Source organism: Sciurus vulgaris (assembly GCF_902686455.1).
Source record: "Sciurus vulgaris genome assembly, chromosome: 16".
In the NCBI taxonomy this organism is placed as follows: Eukaryota; Metazoa; Chordata; class Mammalia; order Rodentia; family Sciuridae; genus Sciurus; species Sciurus vulgaris.
In genome coordinates this window covers 9,654,276-9,673,141 of record NC_136477.1, presented here as the reverse complement: position 1 = coordinate 9,673,141, position 18,866 = coordinate 9,654,276, and the positions used below count along the sequence as shown (strand labels likewise).

Here is an 18,866-nt window from a genome sequence, read left to right as displayed (position 1 = left end):
GGCATGATATTAGATAGCCAATCCTTGAGCCTGGGTTAACACATCATAAGTCTCCAAGGAACTAGTAACAGCAAGCAGCCTTTTTGGGTACTTCCTTATTTTGGTAGCCAGTGCCCTTTGGCTGTCAGGCGCCATCTTGTCCAAGACGGCCCTCAACACTGAGTATTGTCCTTATTACACTGTCACAGTAACCCGGTGTGGCCACAAGTGCCTCACTGGTCTTTCACACTCCATTGTAGTTCCTCTGCCTGTGGCAGGCCTGATCTTCCACCAGCCTGTTTTCATCCAGGAAAAGACAAGAAGGTCTCATCCTTCTCTGCCATGTAATTCATGTACCTTCTTTCTGTTTACAGATTTACAATGTCTTTAAAAGATGCTAAATCACAATTGTTTGTTTTTTCAGTTGCTACAATGGGTTCCTGTAAACCTTCCCCATCCAATCTGGAAGTAGAGCTGTACAATTTTGGAACTTTTAAAATCTTGCATCGAACAGTTTAGGAGAACTGAATCATTTCAAAATGGAATCTTCCAATGAATGTATTGATTTTTTTAAAGGTGGGGTTTTTAAAATCTATTTTTTGGTTTTAGGTGGACACAATACCTTTATTTTATTTTAATGTGGTGCTGAGGATCGAACTCAGGGCCTCACACATGCTACCACTGAGCCACAACCCCAGCCCCAATGTATTTTTTTAAGGTCATCTTAAATATTAGACTGGCTTTCAAAATGGCTTTGGTAAGTTGTATTTTTCTCTGAGACAGGGTCTCCTTATGTTGCCCAGGTTGTTATCAAATTCCTGGGCTTAAGTAATCCTTCTGCCTCAATCTCCCTAGTAGCTGGGTCTATGCCCAGCTTGGTTTAGTGATTTTAAATTATTCTTGCATGTTAGTGTTGTTGCTCTTATAAATGGTACTGACTTTAAAATTGTTTTTATATTTCTGATAAATTAAAAGTTGGTCTTTATTAAGATATTGTTTCCGGCAATTTACTGAACAATTTTCCTCTTCTTTTTTTTTTTTTTTTTTATGGTGTTAAGGTTCAAACCCAGGGCCTTGCACATGGCAGTCAAGTGCTCTACAACTGAATTACATTCTTGGCCCTAACATTTTCATTAACTCTAATAATTTTCTATAGATTTCTCTACAGCTTTTCACTTAGGTAATTGTATCATTGTAATAATGAGACATACTTCTACCTTTCTAGTCCTTAGGGATTCTATATCTTTCCCTAGTCTCACATTTAGGATTGAAGTATATATTAAGTATTGTTTGTAATAGTGGGCACACATGTCATCTTTTTTTTTTTTTTTAACCAAACTTACTATTTCACCCTAGGCTGGTCTAGAACTCCTGGACCCAAGAGATCCTTCTGCTTCAGTCTCCCAGTACTGGAACCACAGATAATGCCACCACATCTGGTTTCTTACTGACCTAATTTTCTTTTTAAACTTAAGACTTGTTTTTTTGGGCTGGGGATATAGCTCAGTTGGTAGAATGCTTGCCTGGGGTTCAATCCCCAGCACCACCAAAAAAAAAAAAAACCAAAAAAACCAAAAAAAACAAAAACAAAAACAAAAAAACAAAAACAAACAAAAAACCTCTTTCTTTTCCTTTTTGGTACATAGTGTGATCATATTTTGAGAAGTTTTCACATAAATCTTCTCCCTCCAAAATACTGGGGAATGAACTGTGGGGTACTCTTATTACTGAGTTATAATACCTCCCCCTTTTTATTTCCAGTCTACTTACTTAGAGTCTTGGTGAGTTGCCCAGGCTGGCCTCAAATTTGTGATTCCCCTTGCCTCAGCCTTGTAAGCAGGGATCACAGGCCTATGCCACTGTGTCAAACTCAGAAATATCTCAAATTTACCAAAATGTTTCCTATTCTTCTAGGATGATAATATTTGTTTAATAATGCAGTAAATATATACAACATTGCCTTATTCATTTTATGTGCCAAATAATTATTAGGATGGTTAAATGAGGAAGAGTCCTGTTTAAAAAATGAATGATATTTATTGATTCTTCTAGTATAAAACCAACTTTCTTTTTCTGGATAAAGTTAAACTGAACATGACAGATTCTCTTTTGAAAACTACCTACTTTTGTAAATGACTTTTGAAGGTTTTTGTGTTCTATACAGTCTTTGTCTTGGTTTGCTCTCCTGGTTATGTTGCATTCATATATTGCCAGAATGTGTTCCTCAAATTGATTCTCAAATTGTTTCCATAGTGCTTGTTTCTTTTATAGGGCAGAATTCAGTAGTATAGTCATCTGTAGATAGTTCAATGTAGAATATTCAAGTGTATTATATAATGCTTCCAGAACTCAAAAAAGCATGTCAAGCACTGTGCTATTTCTTTGAATTAGGTGTTACAAGTTCCTTTCACCTTGGCAAGAACATCTCTGCATGCTGCAGACAGTTGAATTCCTTTACTAGGTTTGGTCTACTTCTTGTCCTATCATTCATATGTACTTTACTAAGGCATATAAAGTACTTGATACTTCCTTTTCCTCAGGGCCAATCGCATATAACCATCAATATAGAGGACAGCTGCAGATGAATACTGAGATGTTACTGTAGGAACAGCATTAACTGAGTACTGAGAAAAGATAAGTTGCTCTCATCTTTACAAGTTGGTGTGGAGAAAATGGCATTAGTTAGGTCAGTAGGTCACAGCTGTATCAAGTGAATTAATGAGTACTTAATTATCAGGGAAAAAGGAAGTGCACTACGTAAGAATAAAGGGACAGTTTAGCAGAAACATGTAAAAATGAGTAAACTTATATGCATTCAATTATGGTGCCTGAAAGTAAGAGAAATTCTTTAAAAACAAAACATTTGACAGCTTAGTTATGGTGTGACTTTGTAGCATACTTCTCAATAATTGGCAGATCAGGAGATAGCTTGTAATCATACAAATTTAAAACAGGAATATTTACCCAATGGATACATGGATAGATAGCCTGTTATATCCAACAATTACTAAACACTAGTTTCAACCATATATGAAGAATTCATAAAACTTGACTGCACATCAGATATCACAGCTGGGACTGAAATCAGTTACAGGCAAACTTCTCACAAGAGTAGTTTGGCCAGGCGCAGTGGTGCACACCTGTAATCCCAGCAGCCTGGAAGGTTGAGGCAGGATTGCCAGTTCAAGGCCAGCCTCAGCAGAAGTAAGGTGCTAAGCAACTCAGTGAGAGCCTGTCCTCTAAATAAAAAAGACAAAAACAGGGCTGTGGATGTGGTTCAGTGGTCGAGTGCCCGAGTAGAATCCCCAGTAAAAAGAATAGTTGAAACCAGTTAGGAGTTTATTTTCTCATGTACATGAAATTTAGGGATAAGCAGTCCAGGATTGGTGCAGGTAGATATTATGTATCATCTGTTGTGTCATTAGTATCTTGTAACTGTTATTCTCTTGATGATGTATTTCTTAGGAAAAAGAAAGCATAAGAGAAAGGGCAAATGGTAAGAGAAAATGCTAGATGAGATATTCCTATTTCCATGAATTTCCTTAGAAGCCACATTCAGTGATATCTGTCTTCTCATTGGTAAGGACTGTGGACACATCTGGCCAATCATATTGCTGCAAGGCAAGCTGGGAAATGAGTGCTTAAACACCATTTCCATATTGCCAAATTGAACAAAATTGTCTAAGAGTTTACTTTAAGGAACAGGTGGGGGGGGGGGCGAATAGTGGGACAATAACCAGTTCTATCAGCTACAGTATGCAGTATGCCACAGAGCAAGTGTCTACCAACTTTGTACATGGGTCTATACCATGAAGACTGTTTTCTGTCCAAAATGAGTTAAAATAAATTAACTAAAATTATGTATAGGATCTGCCTATTAATAAACTCACTTGTAAATTATTTGTGGGGCTAAAACATCTTGATGGGAATCAGACATTATTTAGTACTAACTTATAATATTACATTATCAAAACTTCTATGGCATGAGTCAAGCGGAGTTTACTGATACATTGTCTTTAATGCTTACAAATTAATGAGTTATGGCACTTTGAGGATGAAACAGTCACTACTGGTAAGATCATTAGGAGTTGTGCCTCAGTGCTTTTTCCACATTGTTTACAATACAGTTTCCCTCCAGTGTGAGTTCTAGAATGAAGAATGAGACAACATAACTTTCAAAGTCATTTCATTCATAGACTTTTCTGCCCTGTATGTATTCGCTTGTGCATTATAAGGTTAGTGCTTGTGCTGAAGGCTTTTCCACACTGCATGCATTTATAGGGCTTCTCTCCAGTGTGTGTTCTCACGTGTACCCTCAGGCAAGAGGAATTCCTAAAGGCCTTTCCACATTCTTTACACTCATAGGTTTTCTCTCCTGTGTGAGTTCTTCTGTGCACAATAAGGTAAGAGCCTGTGCTGAAGGATTTTCCACACTGATTACACTCATATGGCTTTTCTCCAGTGTGAGATCGTGTGTGTTTCTTAAGGGATGACTGATCAATGAAGGCTTTTCCACAGTCATTGCATTCATAGGGTTTCTCTCCAGTGTGGGTTCTCACATGTTTCTGAAGGGATGAAGGAACAGTGAAGGCCTTCCCACACTCCTTACAATCATAGGGTTTCTCTCCAGTGTGAGTTCTTTTGTGTACATTGAGATGAGAGCTCTGGCTGAAGGATTTCCCACAATGATCACACTCATAAGGTTTCTCTCCGGTGTGGGATCTCATGTGTTTCTTAAGGGAGGACTGAAAAATGAAGGCTTTTCCACAGTCATTGCACTCATAGAGTTTCTCTCTAGTGTGAGTTCTGACACATTCTGAAGGGACAAGGGGTCAGAGAAAGCTCTCCTGTATTTGTTACATTCCAAGCTTTCCTCCACAGTTTGTATTTTTTTATGAACACTAAGAGAAGACTTTGTTCTGTAGTCAGTGAGTTTCCCAGAATTTCTCTCCAGTCTCTCCAGTATGTATTTGCTCACATCCCGAGAAGGAAGACTGCAGGCTGAAGGATATACCACACTGATTACACTTGTAAGCCTTCTCTCCTGTGAGAGTTCTTAAGTGTTTCCTAAGGCATGACTCCCTGACTGAAAGCTTTTCCACAGTCATTAAATTTTAAAATTTTCTCTGCAGTGTGAATATTCACATGACTTCTAGCAGTTGAGGAATGCTTGAAAGCTTTGCCATATTCTGTATATTTATAGCATTTCTCTTCCGTGTGATGCCTGGTAAAAATAACGTAAGGGTTCTTTCTGAAGAATCTTTTACGATGACTACATTCTGTAGGTTTCTCGCCAGGTTGGGTTGGTACCTATTGAATAGGATAAGTCATGACTAAAGGCTTTCTCACTTTAATCTCACCCATAGGAATTCTCTTGTATGTGGATTTTGCTACAAGAAGTAGATGATTATGACTGATGTTGGTTATAACTCATAATTTGTTTTTAAGGAGACAAGGCATCCCTATACTGCCAAGGCTAATCTTGAGACTCAAGTGATCTTCCTGCCTCAGGCTTCTGAGTGCTGGGACCATAGGTATGACTTTTACTCTTAATTTTTCAAGGTGAATAAGCTCAATGTTCTGTTCAATACAGTTTCTCTAATAAGGAGTGAAAATACTTAAATACCTAATGCTAGAACCATATTTAAGTAAATATTTACTTGTGGGTATTATCTGTAAGGCAGCAAGTGATGAATTAGGTTTATAGATTTTTCTAATACTGCCTTCTAGGACAGTTTTCTGATGAGTAAATGCCACTTCCTCAACTCATGCCCTGATTCAAGTGTGTTGTTTAACTTGTAATTCTCAGACTTCCATGAAGAACCAGGAATCATTCTTAGTAAATTTTAAGTACTGGAGGCGGAACCGAGGGCTTTATACACAGTAAGCAAATACTGTGCCACTGTACTGCACCCTCAGCCCTTTCTTTCAAAACAGTCTTGCCAAGTTGCCCAGGCTGGCATCAAATTTGTGATCCTCAGTGTGATACCATGCCTGGCATCATTTCTTACCATTTTTATGCTACTGAATTTTGTATTTCCAGGAACATTCTGCACAGGAATTGTATCTTTTAGTTGAATTTCCCAGTCTGAAAAGTATAAGGAAAAATTTTTAATAATTATTGGGAGAAAAGGCTGATATGAAAAAAAAAAAAAAAAAAGAAGCAGACCCCTGTTGATTGGTTTCCAAATACAAGAAAATGTTAAAGAGAAAAAGCAACCAGAGACAAAAAACAAATAAACAAAAGGCTCTGGAAAGAGATGCTAAGGATAGAAAATTCGATGGAAATGAGAGGAATTTTACTCAGCAAGGATTCTGGCGGTTTGAGAAAATAAGATGTGGTATTATCTGGAAAGCAAAATAGGAACACCTGAAAACAAAGCATTCATGAGGTACTGAATTTAAAGAGAAATCAAAACAGTTCTTTCTCTAAGACCTAATGAAAATATGAATGAAGGGACTGATTAAAGGAAGATCAGTCATGGTTTCACCCTTTTTTTCCTGCACTGATTCATCCCCAAATCTCACTGATCAAGACTGTTCCATGCAGTAACTCTTTTCTGCCCAAGACTCACTTTTAGAGGTGCTTTGGAAAATTCCTTTCTCATCTGTCCTCAGCTCTTCCTGTTCCACCTTGGAGATCAGACTGTGTTTGCAGAGCTGATACCCTACATGCAAGGAAAACATATGATGTGGGAGGACTGTGCAGGAGACAAGAAGACTTTCCACAAAACTGATTCTAATACTTTGGCCTCAAAGGATGCTGAAGATGGTTAAGTTCAGCTTTAGGAGCAGCAATAATCAGAGCAGAGCTCCTTCACAAGGCCCAAGAAGGAGACACTCTGTGCCCCATAGGGAAGTGGCCTTTGAAATCCAGGCCCAAGATCATACAAAAGTTTTTAATGACAGGGACCATCCATTCTGTGTTTACCAAATATTGCCATTCTTTTCATAGAATGGAATGCAATAGGTGCTTAAAAACTACTTGCTTTGTGAACAAATAAATAAATGAAGTTAAGGCCAGCCTTACCCACTGAGGCCAGGTTCCTAAAGTTCTCCAGCATCACATCTCTGTATAAATTTTTCTGAGCAGGGTCCAGCAATGCCCACTCTTCCTGGGAGAAGTTCACTGCCACTTCCTGGAAGGTCACTGAATTCTAAAACAACACACACGTTCTGGCTCAGCCAATGACTTGTCTTAATATACCAGGAAGATGGGTGAAGCCGACAGCACTGGGGAAGGGAGCCAAGGCATGGAAGCTTAGACAAGTGTCTGAGGTCTTCGGTTACAGCCCCAAGGCTCAGTTCTCATTAAACCTTAATCCCCTGGGCTGTTTCATCCAGGCTTATAGTTCTATAAGGTTTTTAAAGACATGGTTGATTTGATCTTTGCACAATTAGGTTGTGACTCTTTGTCTTACTTAGATCCAGTACAGATAGATCAGGCTGCAGGATGAAATACTTGAGAAATTAGTAAGTTTTTCCTAGTGAAAAAATTTTTTTCACAGCACCCAGCAGAGTATGGAATACAGAATTCACACTTGATTTGGATGAGAATCCAAAAAAAATCAACTAATGTTGTAGCTTTTCTTGACATTCTCTCTTTAAAAACCCACTATTTATAAGAAGACTGGGCCAGCCACAGTTGGGCTGTGAAGCTGCAAGTCATGAGTGAGAGATGTGCTTAAAGCACAAGTAATGTTTTACTGAAAACAGAATTATTTCCTACATACCTGTGACCAAGCTGGCAGCAAGCCTGCAGCCATTCTTTCTCTCTTGTATTTCTGTCCTAGCTGGACATGGTCCTAAGCAAACAGAGCTAGAGAGAAGAAAGATGTTCACATTCAACACCTACAGCCATGGAAGCTTCCTCATATTTATGTAAGAGTTAAGATTTGTTTTCCTATGCAAGAACATAATGTAATTCTTACATAGTATGTACTTACTAATTTTTTCTTTTTGAAGTTTTTCCTGGCCTGAACCACTGCAAAGGCTTATAGTCAGTAACAGTTCAGGAGCAGTATACTTTTATAGTGTCTAATTGTCTCTAAATGCCATTTACTAATGACAGAAATCAGGACTCACTAGGGAAAGAGCTGAGTCCCGTATAGAAAAACAAATCTTCAAAGTAGCTAGATCTAAAGTATTTTTGTACCACACCCCTGGTTGAATCATCTTTAAAATGGGACATACCTCTTAGGGTTGGACTGACTTAGTTAACATATGTAAATTACTCAGAACAATAACTGGCAATCCATAGAGATTTGTAGAAATTAGAAATTATCATTTGCCTGTTTTTCCATACAGGTAAACATAGTTTCATTTAATAATAAAAGGATCATATTCCTTAAAGTGTGATAATGTTTATCACACTTAGCTGTATATCTGAAGTCATCAAAGTTTAATGCTGCTGGGTTGGGGTTATGGCACATGGTACAGTGCTTGCCTAGCATGTGTGAGGCAATGGGTTCAATTTTCAGCACTGCATATTAAAAAATGAATAAAATGAAGGTCCATCAACAACTAAAAGTATATATAAAAAAATTTAAAAAAATTAATGCTGCCAAACCGCATAACAGAATTAGGATTTGAAATCAGATCTCCTTCTCTCAGGAGCCCACCTTCAAGGCTCTGTCTGCAGTGCCCATACCTGATTATACATTGTCTCCTGAGAACTCCTACCTTTGTGCATCTCTCTTGACATTCTTAGCCCAACCGTCTATGGATGAGAATGCCTTGCGGTAGGGATTCTCCTAGGGAAGTATAGGAGGCCAGCAGAGAAGTTTCAGCACTGTTGAAGAAAAAGATCTGAGAATGGAGGTGCTGAACAGAGCCTGCTCCCTAACTACACCACGGTGACCAGTGGATCCACGTGCTTGTGTAGACCAGCCTGACCCCATGGAACTGGGGAGGAAACACAAACGTGAACATTTCAGGACACTGCCCTGGGGAAAACAAATGGAGACTCTTAATCAAGAAGGCATATGATTTTAAGGGGAAAAAGATTAAGTTCCTGGAGATATAAATGATGGAAGGAAGGTATTAAAAGTGCGATACCAGTATGTATATACTTTCAAACACTGACCTGGAATGTAGTTTTCCTGTTAAAAACAAAACCAAACCAAACCTGAAAATGGAGAGATTTGGCTGTTTTAAGAGTTTGGAAATAATAAGGTCTGTGGTCAAATTGGTAGATGTATGAAGAAATAATTCCCTAAACACTAAGATTGGTAATTTTTAAATTTTTTGGTGTGGGGTATTAAATCAAGGGCCTCATGTATGCTAGGAAAGTGCTATGCCCCAGTCCCTGAAACACTAAAATTGATGATAAAACAGTTACAGGCATAATCAGGGAGAGGAAGTTGAAAGAAAATGGACAAAGAGCTAAGTGCAAATGATAAATTTCTTTACTCTCACTGTCGGATCAAAAGCTTTGAAGATGGATGCAAAGTGGAAAACAAAGAAATTTAAGTTACCCAAGCAACCTCAGAAACCATGTGGCCTCAATATTCTTAGGAAAAAAGTGCCTCTTCAAAAGTTTTCTACTTAACATTTGCAAATGGACTGTACCTCTTCTAGATAATGGCTGTTTCTCAAAGAATCACATCTGCCTTTTCTTTCACCTTGGAGAACTTTCCTCACTGTCCTCAGCTCTTCTAGTACCACATGAAAAGTCAGACCGGGTCTACATGGCTGGTTCCCTGCTCTCAGGGAAAGAGACAGGACGTAAGAAGAAGGTGCAAGGGATGACAGATGTTTCCATAAACCCCGGGCCAAGGTTCTGCTTTTCTGGCATTCTAGTCACTTCAGGCATAACTGAGAAACAGCATGATCTACAAGTCCAGCATAATCAGCCAGTAAGCTTTCACGTGAACTGCAAATACAAATAGTCTGGTTTTCTCTTTCCTTGTGTAACAAAAAGATCAGGGATCTTTCCTCTGTAACACAGGCTTAAGCCTGTACACATAGGTATGAAGCCCCAAGTCTTTTATCCATGGAGAAAAGAAAACCAGTACAACAAATAGATTTCCATGCTCATGAAAAAGTCACTAGACACTAAGGTCTATGAAAAGAGCATGTTTGGTTTGTTTATGATTGTACTGCTATTAATTTGCAGAGCCTAAAATATAATACTTCATATTTATTCAGGAAAAACTAAATTGAAGAAATGGTACCAGCCTTATCAAATGCAATTAGATTCTTGTAGTTCTCCAGCATCACATCTCTGTATAAGTTTCTCTGAGTTTGGTCCAGCAAAGTCCATTCCTCCTGGGTCAAGTTCACATCCTCGAAGGACACTGAGTCCTAAACCATAACAAACATGCTGGCATGAGACAAGTCACCCTCTCTACTATGTCTTTTGGAGGGACCCACTACTTTGGTGGGTTCCATGGTCTTCTATCACTTGATGGTCCTCACTGCTCTATCTGTTCATATTCAGTGGTGATCTAAGTTAGTCACATGGCTGTAAGAGCATCTCTTTCACCTAACTGCATCTCACCACGTTAGACAGTGATCCCTTCTGGCCTTCTTTTTCTCCACTAACAGGTTTTACTGTAGTCATGAGCACATTACAGCACTCAAATAAAAGGTTCAGTGAACATAAATTCTAAGAAGTATGTTCATTCTCTCCTTTGCAGTCTACCATAGAAAAATGAAAGTGTACAATCGAGCATAAATGAAATTTAGAATGAATTAGTAAGTACTGGAATAATGGTATTACTTCCTTATATAATTTGTTAACCACATGAGAGGCTATAACTTGAGGAAATCTCACTGGAAACTTAGTTCCTAAGTCCTCTTTGTTTGAAAAAGTTCTTTTCCACTTAGAGGAAATACAGTTACTTGATAGAAAGCAGCATATTTTTCCACAGAAAAGTCAGTTTCCTACTTACCTGAGAATAATTTGTCAACCACTCGTTCACCATACTTTCTTCTTCTGATTTTGCCTCATGAAGACAAAAAAAGGTCTTGAGGATCTTGAGAAGAGAAAATAAAACCTGAGACCCCAGGATGCCCATAGTTTCCATACTCACAAGCCTGGAAGCCACTCCGTACAAATTCTAAGTTGCCATAAAATGCTGAGCAGCCTGTCTTACCTGAAATCAGAAAAAGGGTTTAAGGCTCTGATAACCAGGAAGGAGAATTTATTAATATCATTTTATAGAAAAAGAAATGAAAGTCCAGCAGAACCTTTCCCACAAAAGCATTCTTCCTTCCCAAATCCCAGGATTTAGACAATAGGATATTTATATCTACTTCAGCCCCCTGCTGCTCAGAAGCAGTACAGAATAGACACTGGACTCTGATAACAAGCCATTCACAGGCTAGTTAAAGCAGGGAATTGACTTACCACATGGGGAAAGATCAATGGCTAGCATCCAGTGAGTCTTCAAGACAGTGTCCGAAATGAGTGAACAGGTTAATCTCGATTCCTTTTGGTTAAGTAATAATGGAGTCTTGTCTCATACCATGAATCTTTAAGCAACAGGCATTACTCATTTGTCACCATTACTCATTAGTCACCTTTCTGCAGGAGATGAAATTATTTATGTTTATGCCATTAGAAACTGTAGAGTATTATACCTCACAGACATAACTAATAACAATTGTGATTTGTGTGCCAGAAACAGTAGTAACATAAGTTCACATGATTATTGTTGTGGTTTGGATATGAGGATTCCCCCTAAAGTGAAGGAATGTTAGTTAAGGGATGTTTAACAGTGGGGCGGGGGAGGAGACATGGGATGGATTCAGACTAAAGAACTTCTCAACAAAAGAAATAATCATGTGAAGAAACAGCCTACAGATGGGGAGAAAATCTTTAACACATGCACCTCAGACAAAGCATTAATCTTGAGCATATATAAAGAACTCAAAAAACTTAATGGCCAAAAAAACCCAAATAACCCAATCAATAAATGGGCTAAGGAACTGAACAGACATTTCACAGAACAAATACAGTTGATCAACAAATATATGAAAAAATGGCTGAGGCTGAGGAAGGAGCATGAGGAGTTCAAAGCCAGCCTCAGTAATTTAGCGAGGCCCTAAGCAATTCTGCAACACCTGTCTCTAAATAAATATAAAAAGGTGGCTAGGGATGTGGTTCAGTGGTTAAGTGCCCCTGCATTCAATTCCCTACCACCAACAAAACAAAAACAAAAAGCACTAAGATTCCATCTCACTCCAAGAATACAAGCAACAATAAGTGTTGGTGAGGATGTGCGGAAAAAGGCATACTCACACACTGCTGGTGGGACTGCAAACTGGTGCAGCCACTCTGGAAAGCAGTATGGAGATTCCTCAGAAAACTTGGAATGAAACCACCATTTGACCCAGTTATCCTACTCCTCAGTTCTTACCCAAAGGACTTAAAATCAACATACTACAGTGACACAGCCACATCAATGTTTATAGCAGCTCAACTCACAATTGCTAAACTATGGAACCAACCTGGGTGCCCTTCAACAGATGAATGAATAAAAAAAAAATGTGGTATATATACATAATGGAATATTACTCAGCCTTAAAGATAATGAAATGATGGCTTTTGCATGTAAATGGATGGAGTTGGAGAATATCATGCTAAGTGAAATAAGCCAATTCCAAAAAACCAAAGGCCGAATGTTTTTCGATATGCGGATAATAATTCGCAATTCTGCATTTATGTGCATCCCACTTACACTTTGGATGACCTCGGATCCACGTACCCCCTGACTGCCTGAACCGGTGTTATCCCTCACCTGCACGTAAGGAACTGACCGCACAGCCAGAACACTTCCAAAGGCTCCCGAGACACTAACTGCCAGGAGCCGGGGTCACCGTGACCTGGAGGGCAGGGATGTTTTTCCTTTTCGGAAAAAGGTCACAAAGTCTGCTGAGGAGGCTTCTGAAGCCGCGCGGATCCGCCCGCGCCCGGGGACCAAGCGGCCGCTTAGATCGGCCAGGGCGCTTGGAGTGGGAACTGTGGCTCCGGAGCGCCCACCCGAGGCCGGAGCACGCAGCGCCTCCTTTTTAGACCCTCCCACTCCCAGGCGGCCGCTCCCGGCAGGGCCAGATGCTGCCGCACAGAAACCTACCCTAGAAGAGGCAAGGAGCCTGCGGCCAAGATGGCTGCCAGCCCGCGCACGCGCAGACGCGCAAGTCCATGGGGGCGTGGCTCCAGAGGATGGGCTGGCGGAGGGTCGGCTTCCCTCCTTCCAGTCCACGGTCCTGCAAATACATGATTTGGGGTCATTTGACACCCAGAGATTGGCGTGCATTTTTCGCTTGAGAGTCCTCAAAAAGTTAGCACCCAGATAGCATGAAAATCCCTTGATCCTGTCCTAACGACAATGATTCCTTGCAGGATCAAACTTCACTCAAGCTCTTGAACCTTTTCTGAAGCTCATCTGCACAACTACTTGTGAAACCCAGTTTATCCAGAACTCCCTCCTCCCCATCCTCTATCTGATCATCCTTGATGTTAAAGAAAAATCTGAAAATGAAGTTTATTTGAGCAAGAAAAAGGTTCTAAAACTCATAGGCGGTGTTCCAGATTGAAATTTGTTGTTAGATGCTAAGCGAAGCTCACACCTTTACGAACAAACTCCTATATTAATGCACCTTGAAAGTGTCCTTTTTGTTTCAGATAAAACTTTCTGGAGAAACTTACTTAGAACCAGACAAGGTGAACAAATCAGTCATTCTGTTAGGCACCTAGCAGTTAACTTGGTTCACTATAATATTGAACTGAGCAGGCCCAGAAACGTCAATGTCTGCCATCCTCCCTTCCAGTTGAGTATACTCAGAAATTGCCCAACCCTACATGTGTTTGTCTGTATATATATATGCATAGGCTCACAAAATAAAATGTCCACACTTCCTTTCCTCAGGGAGAGCAAAGCTTTGCAAATAACTCCAGGGCTCTCATTCCTCACGGAGGGTACAAATCTTTCTCTATATTTTGGTACTGGGGATTAAGCCCAGGGGCACTTAACCACTGAGCCACATCCCCAGGCCTTTTAAATATTTTATTTAGAGACAGGGTCTTGCTGAGTTGTTTAGAGCCTCGCTAAATTGCTGAGGCTGGATTTGAACTCTTGCACCTCCTGCTTCAGCCTTCAGAGTGGCTAGGCTTACAGACGTGCTCCACCCTGCCTTTCTCTATTCTTTACCTTTTGGTTGTGCTCAGTGGTTTCACATTGACCAAGAGAAGACCCTGTTGTATTATGCTACAATTCAGAGTGCCCCTCCCCATGTTGTATTTATTTATTTATTTATATTTAGCTCAAGAAGAGAAAGTGAAATGCAGAAATAAACTGCTTGGCTGAAGCATTTGCTTTAAATGAGCATGGGCTGATCAGCTGGCAGCCTGAGGTTGGCTGAAGCTTGACTGCTGTAATTGGCTGATACAAATTGCTTAAGCTACAGTCCACATTGCAGGGGCCGTTTGAGGCCAAACTTAATTTAACAATATCTAACCAGGTTCTTAGCTTCTACCTTCCTGGAGGTGATGTGTGATCATTCTGGCCTGTGTTCAGCAAGAAGTCTGTTAGATTGGTTTACCTAAAATTCCTCCTCATCTGTGATGGTTTCTCTTAGCAATATTCCTTTCTGACTCTCTCCCCACAACCAACCCATAAGGACATAAGATGATGATATCCGTAAGATCATGCTAGAAATCATGTTATATTCTTGGCTTTTGTGTCTTTGCACGAGATTTCAAGCAAGCCATGAGACGTAGTGAAAGAATAGCAGTTTATTAGAGGAGAAAGTACCCTCATAGGAGAGAGTGCTTTTTCTCAGGAGAACCACAACTTGCTTCTTTGTGAGCTTAGCTGTTATTAGGACAGGAGGGAAGGTTTCTAGAGAATTCCACCTAGGCACCACCTCTTTTGACTGCTGGTAGGATCGTATTATATTTTTAACCCCTACTGTGCATATTTCACCTTAAAGGAAACTCTGGGTCATTTTGGTTTGTGTAAAGGTCCCAAAGGTCCTCTTTCATCCAGACCCATCCCCGATCAGTATAACTTGTGCTTCTTTCTTTCCTTTCCTTTTTCTTGTCAGTAGAGGAGTTTTTGGACCTATACTCTTCAGCTCTAAGACAAAAGAATATAGCAGAGGTCCATATCATGCTTTGAGTATATCCCTTGCTGCTCTGCCGCTGAGGCTTATTTCAAAATGGACTTTTTTGTCTTCTCCCTTTCCCCCTCTCTAACCTCTGAACAATCAGGATTACCCTTTTCCCCATCCTAGGCCCAGTTATCTGTCCTTGAGCACACATCAATCACAGGAATGAAGTAATTCAGACTCCAGGGATGGCACCAGAAGATTTAAGAAATGGCTCTCTTTCAAATTAACAAGTGAAATACACCAGGGTACATATGGACTGTGGCCTTTGAATCACCTCTTTAAAAATCCTCTGTTCCCCCTGAATCATAGGCAGAATCATAGCTTCTGGAACAGGAGTCCCCTGTGTTTCTCTTTTGCAAGTAAATCAATAAAACTTCTTTTTCTTTTTCCACAAAATTGTTTCCTCATTATTGAAATGGCATTAGGAGCAAGGACCAGAACACCCTGAAAATAATAAGCTTGTTAGTCAAGGGTTGTAAATAGCGTTATCTATTTTTTTAAGCATATTGAATTTTTTATCTTTATTCAACTAATTGATTTATTTTTATGTGGTGCTGAGGATCGAACCAGTACCTCACACATGCTAGGCAAGCGCTCTACCACTGAGCAACCGCAGCCCAAATACTATTATCTCTTAAAACACAGCTGAATGGCCTTGTGTGAGTTGCTTCAAAGAAAGACTTGCAGAGAATTGGCATGTAGGTTCAGTGTATAGAATTAACCCTTTAAACTCCATGTTCCCAATGCTCAGGTCTACTTGTTATCTAGAACCACCACCATGTTCCTTAGCTTATAAATTTCTACTTGCCCATCCTGTGTTCAGAATTGAGTCCAGTTCTATATTATGGTCTCTATCCCCTACTGCATTTGTCCTAAATAAAATCTGGCTTGGGACTGGAGTTATATCTTAGTGGTAGAACACTTGCCTAGTATGAGCAGCACCTGGGTTCCATCCCCAGCACTGAAAAAAACAAAACAAAACAAACTCTATCACTTCATAAGGGTGAAGCAGACCAGGTACCCCCACCCAAAAGACCCTTGCCATAATTAAGCTTCTCTTCTTGTCAGAAAGATTTTTACAAAGAGCATCAACAGGATATCCACAAAAATTTCTGCAAACAGCATTGTGGTTTGTAGCTTCCACGTCCTTGTAAATGCCAAGTTTGCATACAAAACTTGTGAAACCTCTGTCTAGCCTAAAAATGTGCGACAAAGAGTAACCATTATGTACCCGCCCACTGACATGTAACCACCCCACTGAGTATAAATCTAAAAGAACTTAGACTTCAGGGTCCACAGATTTTTAGGCATTAGCCTTCTCTCGACTGCTGCAAGCAGCTAAAATAAACCTGCTTCCTAACAATTCCTTGGGTGTCCAAGCTCATCTGTCCTATATCAAGGGGACAGACAGATTTAAATGGTGGTGTAAGGGGGCAAGTAGATGAGGATGATGGGAACACGAGAATGATTCTATAAAATGAGCTCACTGTACCGACTCTCCAGGAGCTTTCTTTGCCAAAAAACAATCTTCCTGCAGCCCCACCTGGCCTTAGGGGACAGGAAGTATCACATTCCTCAACAAACTGAGGCAGGGCAGTCAGTGTAGGTAATGAATGAAGGAAGTTAAGAGAGGATGAGGGCTGGTTATCAATGGGTTGCTAACAACTAACCTCTGGGATCACAGTTCCCAGCTCAAAGGGTTGCTGACAGTTCCAGAGCATCCCCTCCCCAACACTGCTAACACCTCTGGGGATGCACAAGTGATTGACCCCTGGGTTGCTCCTTCCTGCCCTTGGCACTTAGGAAGAGAAGAAAGAGAAAGTGTGGGGAGATTCTGGGGGCCTATAAAAGAACAAGACACACCCACTCCCGCGGGCATCCAGCTCTGGGCCCCACTTCTCTCAGGAGAAGTCTGCACCTTTGTCCCTCTCTTAAATAAAACTTGCTTTTTACGCTTGCCTCAGCATTTCTTGGGTGTTTAATCTTCAACACTGAGGGAACAGGACCCTTTCCTGATTTCAAAGACAGATATCAGTGGCCCTGCCTAGTCTGAGAGGACAGGATATGTCATATTCCTCAACACACTGAGGCAGGGGCAAAGGCCTGGCAGTCAACATAGGTAATGAATAATGGGGGTTCAGAAGATGAGAGCTGGTTATCAAAGATAATGAGTCGCTAACAGCTAACCTCCCTAGATAGTACTTCCCAGCTCAATGGGTTGCTAACAGCTCACCTCCAGATTGTACTTCCCAGCACAAGGAGTTGCTATAGATCACTTCCTATGCTCCTTCCTGCCCTCAGATATGTACTTGGAGAAGAAAGAGATGAAGGGGATTCTGGGATCTATAAAAGAGCAAGACACACCCACTCCCTGTAATCCCAGCAACTCTGGAGGCTGAGCAGGAGAATAGCCGGTCAAGGCCAGGCTCAGCAATTTAGCAAGGTCCTCAAGCAATTTAGCAAGACCCTGTCTCAAAATCAAACAAAAACAAGGGCTGGCTTAGTGCCCCCTGGGTTCAATCCCCAGCACCAAAAGGGGGGGGGGGGGAGTAATTTAGGTAAAGAAGTAAGAGTTTCATACATGCCAGAATACATTTGCCACAAGAAGACTTTCCCACCATAAGAGAAAAAAGGGAAGTGGGAACAACCTGAGGTATATTTCTTGTAATAATCCAATAGAAGACAGTAAAACCTAGGTGACTTTTGGAAAGTCTGTGAACCCCATTATACTTGGTCAATGAGTAACTGGGGATGGACTTTGCGTACTAGGGAATAAAATGCTGACTGTAATGGGGGGGGGGTCTTGTTTCGTACAGACGTGACATCATAAATCAAGTTGGAGTAAATTATTATCAGCTTAATAGTTGCATAGACATGGCACAACGTTAATCAAAATCGATAAAATGTCTTCACAAAGCAGATTCAAAACAGGACTTCATTAACTTTAATAAAGGCCACAAAGTACAGCAAACAGCTAACATGGGAACCTTGCTGATCATTATTAACCCAGAGAAGAATACTTAATTTCTTATCTAACTTATAGTTTAGGAGGTCATGCACAAACAAGAAGACAAATAAATGAGTTATGATCATTAGAATAAAAATGCACAGAAAATATATTTATATTTAAAGTCCAAAATAATGAACTTACAGATGTTAAAGTTTAGCAGCGTTTCCAGATAAAAGGACCTAATTAAATACTTTTCAATAGCTTTCCTTCACAGAGCAATAATCAATAACACAATGAAAGGGGAAATTAAAGACCTAAAAGGACTGAATGAATGGAAAAGTATTTATCGCACGGATTGGTAGGCTCAGATTTCTAAGTATGAAGTCCTGTGTACAGGACTCTACCATGGGCAAGGGTCAGCACTGATGCAGGCGATGAGCATCCTACTCCTCGGCCCAGGGGAACCTGAAGGCCGGGCTCTAACCTCAGCCCAGCCCCTAGGAATTCCCAACGGACTCGCCCTGCGACCAGGTCCCATCTTACCTGGCCTCTGGAATATTAAAAGCCACGCCCCCAGGTCTGCTTTCGCCTGAGTCCACTCGGCAGGCCGAGCCTGGTCCCTCCCCAGCCTCGTCCACCGCTCTGGTTCTCTCTTTACCTACCCGGTGAGAACCCGCAAGCTCCGGGGCCGACGGACAGATCGGGCCCTCGGAGCCTCCCCAACCCCGAGCGCAGGCTCCCGAAGCCCCGCCCCTCACGCAGGGCGCTTCAGAATCGGGGGCCGAGTGCGCGTCTGCGCACGCGCGAGGCCGCAGCC

General features: G+C 40.8%; 1 protein-coding gene across 5 annotated transcripts; it reads right to left on the bottom strand.

Moving 5' to 3' along the window:
* Window positions 1-1,613: 1,613 nt before the first annotated feature.
* LOC306646519 (zinc finger protein 177) lies at window positions 1,614-18,784 on the bottom strand. Of its 5 annotated transcripts, XM_079115119.1 has the most exons (11): window positions 18,639-18,784; window positions 15,374-15,543; window positions 11,379-11,509; window positions 10,875-11,103; window positions 10,159-10,284; window positions 8,662-9,685; window positions 7,713-7,798; window positions 7,010-7,136; window positions 6,555-6,647; window positions 5,991-6,067; window positions 1,614-5,289 (listed from the first exon to the last, which is right to left on the bottom strand). In XM_079115119.1, exons 7-11 carry the CDS (start codon window positions 7,743-7,745, stop codon window positions 5,047-5,049), a joined length of 573 nt encoding a protein of 190 aa, XP_078971245.1. In that variant the 5' UTR covers window positions 7,746-7,798; window positions 8,662-9,685; window positions 10,159-10,284; window positions 10,875-11,103; window positions 11,379-11,509; window positions 15,374-15,543; window positions 18,639-18,784; the 3' UTR covers window positions 1,614-5,046. The 5 variants fall into 5 exon arrangements, with proteins under 5 accessions (XP_078971245.1, XP_078971241.1, XP_078971243.1 ...); XM_079115115.1 differs by lacking the exon at window positions 15,374-15,543 and having other exon boundaries at window positions 8,662-11,103; XM_079115117.1 differs by lacking the exons at window positions 15,374-15,543; window positions 18,639-18,784 and adding an exon at window positions 13,062-13,080 and having other exon boundaries at window positions 8,662-11,103.
* Window positions 18,785-18,866: the final 82 nt, after the last annotated feature.